The following is a 12,340-nucleotide window of genomic DNA, read 5'->3' as shown; positions in this document are numbered from 1 at the left end:
AAAATTGAAATAAATAAGTATATAGCACAATCCACACCTAAAATTAGCTATGTGGGCTTAACTACACTTTCAGGATTTTGTGAGCAGTATCACAGAACTCCATAATCTTTTTTTTTTTTAATTATTATCCATATCAACTTTTTATTTTTTAAACTTTATTATTTACTTATTTTGGTCATGCCATGCAGCATGTGGGATCTTACTTCCCTGACCAGGGATGGAACCCACAACCCCTGTAATGGAAATGTAGAGTCTTAACCCCTGGACCACCAGGGAAGTCCCCAGGAATCCATATTCTTAATATGAACCATAATTAAGACAGTGCTCTCAAATCTATGATAGATCTCAAACAGCCTTCAAGGTCAATACTGTACCTTCATCCTTCAGATCAATACAGGATACCTCTAGCCTTTTTCTCAATCTCTTCAAAGCTTTTTGTCATTTTTTAAATTGTCCTTTGTAATCATTTAAGAAAGAATTATGTTTATTTTTCGGAAACCCAATATTGTTATCAATGATTAATATTTAAATATTCAAATATTCTTAGACTTCCATTGGCATCTCCAAATACAAAAGACAAAATAGACAAACATAAAAGATACCAAAATTAATGATTACTTGGTATCAGTTAGAAGAAAAAGCTAGATTTACTGTTTATCTGCCTAAGCAATATACAACACACAAGGCATGGCCCCCTGCACAAGGGACTTACAGAAATCCACTTAGGATTCATGTAACATAAGCAATTTAATGTTTAGACTTAGGAAGAGAAGGCTATCGCTTCTCAGCCTTTTGGCTAAGATCAAGTGTAGGAAGAGAAGGCTAAAGATGTAACAACTATTATTAAATACTTGAAGGTTGTTTTGGAAAGGAGTAACTTGTTCTATGTTATTTTAAGATAGAACCAAGAACAGGAGGGGAGTTAAGAAAAAAAATTTTTTTAATTTCTTTTGGTTGCGCTGGCATTCAGGGGCTACTCTTCATTGTGGTGCGTGGGCTTCTCATTGTGGTGGCTTTTGTTGCAGAGCACAGGCTCTTGGTGCACAGGTTTCAGTAGTTGCAGCAAGCAGGCTCAGTAGTTATGAGCTTAGTTACTCTGAGGCATGTGGAATCTTCCCAGACCAGGGATTGAACCCTTGTCCCCTGCATTGGCAGGTGAATCCTTATCCACTGTACCACCAGGAAAGTCCAAAAATCAAATTTTTAACTCATAGCATTTTCAATTAGCACTGGCAGCTAATAAAATAGCCCATCTACTGAAAAGCTATAGGCGGCTTGAGTTGAATAAGATAGCTTCTAACACTCCTCCCAGTTTTGGGGACTTCAGTGAAAATCTTTCCCACCTCTACAGGTTATCCTCAAAGGTAGAAGGAACCACTGTAACAATGTTAGTTGGACTAAGACCCAGCTGAACCTTCAATTTTTCCAAAAGTGAGTTAGCATGAAGAATTCGAAATATGATGAGATTTGGAAGCAGTATATATATAATATGGGAAAAGTTCAGTTAGTTTAGGCTATATTTTCTGCTTTTTAAAAAAATGGTATGTTATCTCATAAATAACCTGAGCAGACTATAATTTTCAGTACAGTATTATCTGCCTTTTGAAACTATGTAAACATAAAATTTGTATGAACCTCACGAATTCCATTAGCATTCAAAAATTCCCTAACAGTAGCTTTAGTCATTGTTTGTTCAGGAATTTAACACTAATTATTTGAATAACCGATTCAAAAAGAAAAGCCAGATTAAACTTTGTGAAGAAGGGTACAAAATTAAAACTTACTTTATCTTTTTAATATATACATTTCATCTTTTGATTCAGTTTCAACATAAAACAGGGAGTTTCAGTCAGTTCAGTTGCTCAGTCGTGTCCTACTGTTTGCAGCCCTGTGGACTGTAGCACGCCAGGCTTCCCTGTCCATCACCAACTCCCAGAGCTTCCTCAAGCTCATGTCCATTGAATCGGTGATACCATCCAACCATCTCATCCTCTGTCATCCCCTTCTCCTCCTGCCTTCAATCTTTCCCAGCGTCAGGGTCTTTTCCAATGAGTCAGTTCTTCACGTCAGATGGCCAAAGTATTGGAGCTTCAGCTTCAGCCTAACTCCTTCCAAAAAATATTCAGGATTGATCTCCTTGCAGTCCAAGGGACTCTTTAAGAGTCTTCTCCAACACCACAGTTCAAAAGCATCAATTCAAAGTAATGTCTCTGCTTTTTAATATGCTGTCTAGGTTGGTCATAGCTTCCTCCTTCCAAGGAGCAAGTGTCTTTTAATTTTATGGCTGCAGTCACCATCTGCAGTGATTTTGAAGCCCAAGAAAATAAAGTCTGTCACTGTTTCCATTGTTTCCCCATCTATTTGCCATGAAGTGATGGGACCAGATGCCATGATCTGTTTTTTGAATGTTGAGTTTTAAGCCAGCTTTTTCACTCTCCTCTTTCATCAAGAGGCTCTTTAGTTCCTCTTCACTTTCTGCCATAAGGGTGCTGTCATCTGCCTATCTGAGGTTATTGATATTTCTCCCGGCAGTCTTGATTCCAGCTTGTGCTTCATCCAGCCCAGCATTTTGCATGATGTGCTCTGCATATAAGTTAAATAAGCAGGGTGACAATACATACAGCCTTGACATACTCCTTTCCCAATTTTGAACCAGTCTGGTGTTCCATGTCCAGTTCTGTTACTTCTTGACCTGCATACAGATTTCTCAGGAGGCAAGTAAAGTGTTCTATTTCCATCTCTTTAAGCATTTTCCACAGTTTGTTGCGATCCACACAAAGGCTCTAGTGTAGTCAATAAGCAGTAGACGTTTGTCTGGAATTCTCTTGCTTTTTCTATGATCCAACGGATGTTGGCAATTTGATTTCTGGTTCCTCTGCCTTTTCTAAATCCAGCTTGAACATCTGGAAGTTCTTTATTCACGTATTGTTGAAGCCTAGCTTGGAGAATTTTGAGCACTACTTTGCTAGTGTGTGAGATGAGTCCAATTGTGCAGTAGTTTTAACATTCTTTGGCATTGCCTTTCTTTGGGATTGGAATGAAAATGGACCTTTTCCAGTCCTGTGGCCACTGCTGAGTTTTCCAAATTTGCTGGCATATAGAGTACAGCACTTTCACAGCATCATCTTTTAGGATTTGAAATAGCTCAGCTGGAATTCCATCACCTCCACTAGTTTTGTTTGTAGTGATGCTTCCTAAGGCCCACTTGACATCCCACTCCAGGATGTTTGGCTCTAGCTGAGTGATCACACCATCATGATCATACTTATGTTTAGAAGGGGCTAAACTGACAATCTACATTTTAAAAAAGCTTTGACAAGGAAACAGATGACATGGGACCTCTGACTAATAAAGTTGTATGTATGTGCTGTATGCTCAATTGTGTCCAACTCTTTGTGATCCCGTGGACCGTAGCCCGCCAGACTCCTCTGTCCATGGAATTTTCCAGGCAATACTGGAGTGGGTTGCTATTTCCTACTCCAGGAGATATTCCTGACCCAGGGATCGAACCTGCATCTCTTGCCATCGATCAAACCCACATCTCTTGCATCTCCTGCATTGGCAGCCAGATTCATTACCACTGCACCACCTGGGAAGTCTGCCTAATAAATTCGCTTTGTTGCTAAGTCACTTCAGTCGTGTCCAACTCTTTGCGACCCTATGGACTGTAACCCACCAGGCTCCTTTGTCCATGGGATTCTCCAAGCAAGGATACTGGAGTGGGTTGCCATGCCCTCCTTAATAAAGTTAGACATGACTAACAATTGTATATTTTGAAAGGATTGTATTTGAAAAGACTGCAGTTTCTTTAGGTCAAATTTTTTTTGGAAACAATTACATATCAAAATTAGACTTCATTAGACACATTCTCCATCAAGTTCCTCTCTCCATCAATGAAAAATAGCAAATCAGGTTTCAAATCCATCAAAAGCCTAATTATTAAGGAAGTACTTAGGATAAAACTCTGGTCTCAATTCAGTAATCGTATGTTTAATATCTATCTCTAAGCAAAAAATGTAATCTATAGTCATCAGGACTTATTTTGGAAGTTCATAAAATCAGGTCTGTTCAGTGATTTGCATTTGGAAGGAATAAAATAGAAATACCTAGTAGGATAAAATCTTAGAAAAGCGCACACATGGATAGTTTTATGAAAATAAGTATTCATTTATTAAAAACAAACTTCAGAAAAGTATGTCTGTTAAACATGGCTAACTTTGATAACAGAAGGTCAGCAAAAAGTCTGATGAGGAAGAAAAATATCAGTTACTAAGTACTACTATACCCACTTCGATTATACCCCCGGTTATCTTGAAAAGCATGATAGTAGCTCTAAGGACTTTAGACAGTTCTGGGTTTATGGCACGATCTGTCTTTCATGTTTTATTGATTTCCAGCTTTAAAAGCATAGGCCCAGAGGGTAATATTTTGTCACACTAAAGCAAAGGTATATTCTAGGGAAATTCCTCTCTTTCAAAGTAGTCTATGGAATTTTCCTGTCTGATTCCACTATATTGGAATTCCACTATTCCAATATAAAAAAATTGTATATTTTTGCTGTTGTTTTCAGAAGCTTTATTAATCCTTTAAACCTTAGGACCAAACTGCCCTTAAATTTTTCTAAGGAGAAGGTAGACAGCCATCCAAATTTTTGCAACATTGCCTTTTTGGCCACCATTCTTAAAAAGGGTACAGGTTCAGTTTAATTAACATTACTTTTTAAATGTGCAAAAATCTACCTCTGCTTTTTTAAAGCAAATAAAAGGAAGAAAAATATGGCATCATTCCAATAATCAAATGCCAATAAAATGGCAACAGTACAAAGATCTAAGCAAATCTTAAATACAGCAGATTCATAATTAGAATATCATGTAATAATTTTAGCAAGAAAAAGCTTAATAATAGGTAAAGGAAACCAAATACTGTGTTAACCGTAATTAATCTTACAAACTTTCCAATGTCATAACTACTTGCTTTTGAATAACTAAATGTAAGCCTCATTTTTTAAATTAAATGCCTACTCAACAAAACTAACTGGAACAAAAACATTTATGCAAATTTACATCCTAGAATACCAGAGTAAACAGGAGACATCAGTCAAGGGTGAATAAGAAAGTTCTATTCTTTTTCATCATCTGTGTGATCAGGTGGCAAAGGACATGCTCTGTGGAAAGAAAAGAGAACTTCAGTAGTCACCTGAGTCAAATGTTTTAAAAACAAAACAGGAATAGTTTTTAAAAACTTACGTAAATCAAGAACATTAACAGTGCAGTGGATCTGGCCAAGTGACTAGAAATGAGAGAAAATTAAACTCCCATAAACTGACAAATCCCTACAGATTCCAAACACTAAAGTGACAAAAATTTTTAATAAACTATTTTGCCTCTTAGTTTGCCAAGTCAGTTTCCCTTTTGGAATATATTGCCATTTTTATTTAAAAGAGAATCTCTATTTCTATAACATCTTCTTTCAATGTGTTAAGTAGATTGATGAAGCAGTATAATCCTTCAGCAAGAACTCTGTGATAGTAGAAAGCAAAAAAATCCAACCAATCCACTTGAACAGAGAAAACAGCAAGTTGTCATATTTGACTGTATATCCTTTGGAATTTATGAATGTATTATCTAATTAGAAAATGCCCAAATTGTATTGTTGGCATATGGTAAACATAGCTTTTGAAAAACAACTTACATTATCCCAAAGTCCTCTGGTACTCAGTATATTTTTTATAGCGAAAAAGTCAATTAAGATTTTTAAATCAGAATTTTTTAGAGCTGGTAAAAATTTGTGAGATCTATCCTAAACAGCCAGTTTTCAAATTAGATCCTGACATAGAGCTAGAAGATGAAAGAAGGAAGCTAAAACAAGGATATTCTGACTTGGTGTAACATTACCATTGACTGATGCATTATTACATTACCAAGAGGTCTTCATTGTACTTTCCTGGAAATTAAATGAAGTTAACAAATGTACACTATTGTAATCCAAAATTCTTTTCTTCAAAGACCTGATTTAAGGTTTTAAGAAGACAGTTTTTCTTGATTCAGATTCTCTCCTATGCAACAGGTAAATTTACCCTGCCTTTGTGATAATAATAAAGCCGTAAGAGTAGCCATATTCCAGATTAAGAACTAGAGAGATTATAATAGAAGTCCTTCTGATATACTGATAATTTTCTATTTATAATCAATAGTAAACTATTGAAAGAGTTCCTATCACAAGGAAAAAAATTTTCTATCTCTTTAATGCATCAATATGAGATAGATGTTCACTAAACCTATTGTGGTAATCATTTCATGATGTAGCTAAGTCAAATCACTAGACTGTACACCTTAAACTTACATAGTGCTGTGTGTCAATTACGTCTCAATAAAACTGGGAGAAAAAAGTCAATCTATTAATTTACTATAAAGGGATAAATGCAACTCTCAAACAATAACAAATCTAAGAAAGAGGCCTAAAGCAATAAGATAAACCTCTATTACCTAGTTTTATGTCACAGATTTTATTATACTATGGATCAAAGTTCTTTATGAGACTATATGTGTAATCTTTCACTATATGATAGGAAACCTGCAATATAGGTTTTATTGCTATGATGATCAATGGTACAGCCATATTTGGCTATATTGCCAAATATCTTGTTTCTTTAATTGAAGTCACAAATAATTCAAGAGGATTGTTGACTATTCTTGAATATTGACTATTAGTTTGTTCATATTAGGATGAGAAAGAATAAGGAAGAATGGTGCCAGTAAATGAGAAGGAACTAAAAGAGACTTTTAGGATCATGATAACAAGTCTGTTAAAAACACTTTATCCAAAAATGTATCCTCTTGCATTTTGATTTTATTAAAACAGAAATGATAATAGTAATATAGCAACAAAGTATAAAGTTCAGCTACTGCTCCAGAATTTGACATTCCTTTTAAATATCTCAAAAGTTGGATAGTAAGCACTCAATAATTTACTAAATGATCTTACGAACAATATTGTCTTAAAATTTTAGATGCAAAAATATTATTTTATATGTTAATTCCTTTGTTTTAACTTCTCTTTAACCATTTATTTTTATCTAGCTGTGTTCAATGCAAATCAAATCCAAACTCAGTGTACAATCCAAAATAGGTGTACAGTATTCAGATATGAAGCAAGAGTGTGTTCATTCACACACATGGATCTCACATAACTTGAGATGGATGTTAGGTCTGGTTGTTCCCGTTTAGATTTCTAAAGATGACAAATATTGGCTAAAATTTATTTAGAGTACTATGGCCACATTGAATATTTATCATTTAAGCATCATTGTATGAACATGTAAACCAATGATTTCTACTTCTAAAAAGATTTCTATACATCAAGGCAGTTCTAAAGTTTTACTTTCCAGAATCAAGTCTACTTAGGTTTAGAATCATCTAGAAATAATGACTGATGTAGAAAGTGTTACACATGTAGTTACTCTTATTCATCAAGTTTAATATATAAATGTATATTTACAGAAAGCACAAATCAGTTATGAATTTAATGCAGGCAAGTTTCTAGTCTTCATTTCCCAACTACCTAATACACATTATTTTTTACCTCCTTCATATATTTGCCTCTTAATTTCCAAATTTATCAAACACGCCTTCAAAACATTAATTTTTCGGTTTTAAAAATTATTTAGTACATCCAGAAATAAAAAGCAGTATTTTAAGATTGTTTGAAGTCGATCTTCGGAATCAAGTTAAGAGATCAGAATTAGCTAAACTAATCTGGCACTATTGTTGGATGGGAATGTGTGACAGGAAATACCTGTAATTTGACTTTTAAGTACATATGCAGGGATTACCTATGTTTGGATTTGTAGTATATTCCAACCCATTATTGCCCTGGAACATCTCAGTTATTACAGAAATCCAAATGCAAAGTCAAATTCAAAAGCCCAGAGGAAAAGAGTTAAGGTCCCAAGAGAACAATGAAAACAATGTAAAACATTATGGAGAGTATATCAGCATTAAACCAAGACTGCTGAAACAATACACAGAGGATTTAGTAACTGCTGATTCCTTCCAGTGTACATCATAAACAGAATCACTGAAGCTTTTTGCATCACCTAATTGTTTACCTTCTAGATTTCTTGAACCAAAATGAAAACTGAATCTCCATTCCATAGCTCATCCTTTTTCTCTAGATAAAGATGCAATTATTCTTATCTAGATGCAAGGTACAGTTTGAAGTGTCCATGTTTCTTGTTACATTTAATCACATCATTAATTCCCAATATTGTCTCCATTCTTATCATGAAACTCCAGGAGATTTAATGTTGGCTGTCATTATCTGCTCAAATCCTTCAGATGCTCCTTAAACTAATCCAATTTGAGACTCTCAACATTTTCTGCGTTACTAAAATAAGGGGTGGAATTAATGGATTTGATGAAGACTTTATTTTCTTCCTGACACAGAATTTCTAGATGCCGTACAGACTGGGCTTTAGAATACAGGTTGGTAAACCTAGATGTTTCTTGGCCAAGTCTCTTAGTGGTAGAGGTGTAGAAGGGCAAGCAAGACAACAAGGAGACTAGGTGTTGACTGCCAGGCACAGCTGACCGTTGTGGTTTGGACTGGAGGACCTTCTGTGCTGGTTAAAGGAACGGACGAGTAAACTTGCTTGGGCAGGAGCAGTACCAGAAGCATCAGCCTCAGTGTGAGCCCGGCCACCACCCATTTGTCCATGTTGATCACTCCGTCTTGGGCCGGCTCGCTGCTTGGTGCCCAGGAGGATCACCTGCTCCTGGCTGGTGCTGGGAGGTGTCTAGCAGGGTCTTAAATCAGAAGGCTTCATAATGGCAGTGATGTCACACTACCCACACTCACCACGCCCCACCTCCAGTCAAATAATGTATTTTTGAAATGAAAACTTCAACATTCTTTAGAGAGTCTGCAGTATTTCTCATAAATCTATTTAAAAAGCAGGTTTCCCTTGTTTTTTCCCTCCTAAAGGTATTTATCCCCCAGATTCTTAAAATATGCTTGTTGTTGAAAATTGGTAGCACCGAGTGTGAGGAGAGACTTTTACCCAGTGACATCACTCATGATATTTGGTATATTTTGTACAGAGATTTGGTGTATTTATACACGTCTTTTATGCAATAATGATTGTACTTTTGAATCCAGTTTTGCCCAACATTTATCATGAGCATTTTCCTGACATTAAAAGCTTGAAAGCAGCCCCCATCACTGAGCCACCACCGAGGACTCAGCAGTCTCCCAGCTCGAGGCCCCTTGCTTCCCAACGCTCAGTACCCCGTGCCCACCTTCTCCTGCCACTGCCTCCCACAGGCCGTTTCCACCTAGGAAAAGGAATCATATCTTATGTCCACTTTCCAGAACCTCCACTCTTTCGACCCCTTTGCTGATGCAAGTAAGGATGATGATCTGCTTCCTGCTGGCACTGAGGATTATATCCATATAAGAATTCAACAAAGAAACGGCAGGAAGACTCTTTACTACTGTCCAAGGGATCGCTGATGATTACGATAAAAAGAAACTAGTGAAAGTGTTTAGGAAGAAATTTGCCTACAACGGTACTGTAATGGAGCATCCAGAATATGGAGAAGTAATTCAGCTACAGGGTGACCAGCGCAAGAACATATGCCAGTTCCTGGTAGAGACTGGACTGGCTAAGGACGACCAGCTGAAGGTTCATGGGTTTTAAGGGCTTTTGGCTCACTGAAGCTTAAGTGAGGATTTCCTTTCAATGAGTAGAATTTCCCTTCTGTCCCTTTTCACAAGTTTAGAAACTTCACAGCTTGTATAATGTAACCATTTGGGGTCTGCTTTTAACTTAGACTAGTGTAACTCCTTCATGCAATAAACTGAAAAGAGCCATGCAAAAAAAAAAAAAAAAGCTTGAAAGCATGATTTAATTGTCTTCTTAAAAAGTTCACGCAATAAACTCTGCATGTGTGCAGTTTTATCCCCATCTTGTTTTGTTTTGAAGTAGTCTTATGTATTTACAGAGAAGTTGTAAAGAAAATACACTATGGTGTTTGTTCTGGTTGTTCTAAGTGATGGGGATTTCTGTATTTTCCACCTTTTCCACATTGGTTATATATTTCCTATGGCGGCTGGACTACTAGTTTTTTGAAAGGAGGGGTTAATGGAAATCAAGGTAAACCAACATGGAAATTACTTTTTGAAAATAAGAAGGACTATAGAAAATAGAAAAAAAAAATAGAGAATAAAGATCAGAAGTTCATGGTTAATAAAGTAGCACTTATCATCTGAATGGGAATTGATCCTCTTTGAGTAAATGAGTAAAAATAATATCTTTCATTGATGCTTGAAATTTGGGAGTGACATAATAAGAGGTTAGCATAGTTTGAAAAACTTCTGGTTTGTATTTTCTTATCTGCTCAAAGAGAAAATTTAAAGTTACTCAATATTTAGTTGTTTTTTATTTTCAAGAATTTTCAAGTATTTCTTTATACTTCAGAATATGAAAACTTACTTTCTCTTTGCTTTTCCCAAGCCACTGCTTCCTGCCTCCTCAGGAATTCTATTCTCTTTTTCTGAATCTTTAGGGGACATCCTGAAGAATTCTCCAATTCCTTTTTGCCACTTGGGAGTTGGGCGCACACAAACTGGATTCCCTCCTGCATACTTATTTTCAGCTATAAAATAAAACAGAATTAAATAAAAATTAAGAATACAATTTCCATTCTTTAAAGGGAAACAATTCTTTAACATCAAATCTAAAGGATATTAAGTGGTGGTATATCTATCTTTAATTTTAAAATATGACATGATAAAGTTGAATTCAGTCAATAGTACATTATACATTAATATAACATAATGCAGAATATTATTATATGTATTCTTTAGCCTAGAAAAATAGCATTAACAAGATGTTTACAACTAGAAAATATTTTTCATACTTTATCCATGAACAGAACTATTCAGTTAGCCTTATGTACAGTCATACTAAAGTATGACACACTTTTTCCTTTATGTTCTTAACTAGAGCTTGCAGGATTAATCTTCCAAACCTCTCAACTTCCTTCTAAAAGGAATGAGAGACACCAGATGGCAGGGTATTTTCTCAACCTCTCCTAGCACAGAAGGAATAATGTGAAGCTCTTTCCCTGGCCCAGTTTTCCCTCCTAATGTCCCAAAAACAGAATCAGGAGCTGCAAGGTTGGAACACACACACACACACACACACACACACACACACACACACAGACAACAAACTAAAAAAAAAAAGAAAGAAAAAGGGAAGAAAGGAAGGTAATAGGAAAGACAAAGAACAATATGCGGAAATGAAAACAAAAACGTGATTAGCATTGTCAACTATCGTCTCAATTCTAGTAAACAGGTGCTTAAATAGCCTCACACAAGAAAAAGTCCAGTTGTAAATATTAAGAAAAATAACAACGCTAAGGCAGAAAAGAAAAACAGGTTTGAAGAGACAGTGTGTCCGTCCCTAACCCGAGGCTTGACATTTTTGAAGACCAGGCGACCCCTCCATCTCTACCCCAGCCCGCCAAAGAGACCAAGGCTTGCTCATTACATCAAAAGGCAAGGAAGGAAGAAATTCTGGGGAGTGAGGATCTCAGGAAAAGAAACTCCGCCGTGGGTATGGGGAAGAGTGGTGTCTGGCCTGATCTCCTTTTGAGAGGGTTCGTGTAGGAGCTTGCAGCGGCGTTTTTACCTTTCCTTGAGGAAAGCGGCGTGGAATTAGCGGCAGAAGTCGAGGAACCAAGCACCTTCCTGGGGGCTCGAGAAGCCACCACTGTGGAGAGAGGGAAAGGAAGGCATTCAGAAGTGGGCACGAAGAGGCTGGGAGCCACGTTCTCGCCACACACCCCGACCCAGCCTATTGGAAAGGATTGGAGAGGAGAGCCCCGCGATCCAGAACAGCAGATAACGCTCCCCTGTCCCCGCCGAAGCGGTTAAAGGGATCAGGCTGCTGCTTCCTGACGGGCTGGGCCAGTTTGGCGGACAGGCGGGGAAGCCCCCTCTTCTCCCGCCCATAGCGGAGCTGCCCAGAGAACCACCTGCCCTCCACTATTGTGCCCGACTGCCTCACCTTTTCTGTAGCTGCCAGGCACACCGTCTGCTTTAGTCCGCACCATGTTCGAACTCAAGAGGAGAGCAATTGACTCTCCAGCCGAAGATGTTTCACGGGACAAGGCCCAGAAAACGAATCTCCCGCCACAGTTTATATCGGTCCCTTTCCCGCGCGCTCCACCGACTCTCCCAGACCGCCACTCCCATTGGTTCCGCGCCTTTCACGCGCAACCAATCGCCAGTGTCCAGTGGTGATCGCGGCGGGGCTGGGCGCAGTGTCGACCCG

The 12,340-nt window shown here is 37.4% G+C and overlaps 1 protein-coding gene and 1 pseudogene across 2 annotated transcripts; one reads left to right on the top strand and one right to left on the bottom strand.

The window, feature by feature from the left end:
• Positions 1-4,143: 4,143 nt before the first annotated feature.
• PCLAF (PCNA clamp associated factor) lies at positions 4,144-12,239 on the bottom strand. Of its 2 annotated transcripts, XM_043471696.1 has the most exons (4): positions 12,074-12,233; positions 11,696-11,776; positions 10,493-10,655; positions 4,144-5,164 (listed from the first exon to the last, which is right to left on the bottom strand). In XM_043471696.1, exons 1-4 carry the CDS (start codon positions 12,117-12,119, stop codon positions 5,119-5,121), a joined length of 336 nt encoding a protein of 111 aa, XP_043327631.1. In that variant the 5' UTR covers positions 12,120-12,233; the 3' UTR covers positions 4,144-5,118. The 2 variants fall into 2 exon arrangements, with proteins under 2 accessions (XP_043327631.1, XP_043327632.1); XM_043471697.1 differs by lacking the exon at positions 10,493-10,655 and having other exon boundaries at positions 12,074-12,239.
• On the top strand, positions 9,355-9,743 carry LOC122443494 (annotated as a pseudogene).
• Positions 12,240-12,340: the final 101 nt, after the last annotated feature.

The sequence above is a fragment of the Cervus canadensis genome, chromosome 6, assembly GCF_019320065.1.
Source record: "Cervus canadensis isolate Bull #8, Minnesota chromosome 6, ASM1932006v1, whole genome shotgun sequence".
Lineage (NCBI taxonomy): Eukaryota > Metazoa > Chordata > Mammalia > Artiodactyla > Cervidae > Cervus > Cervus canadensis.
Note: the sequence above shows the minus strand (reverse complement) of the source record. Positions and strands in the feature narration are given on the sequence as shown.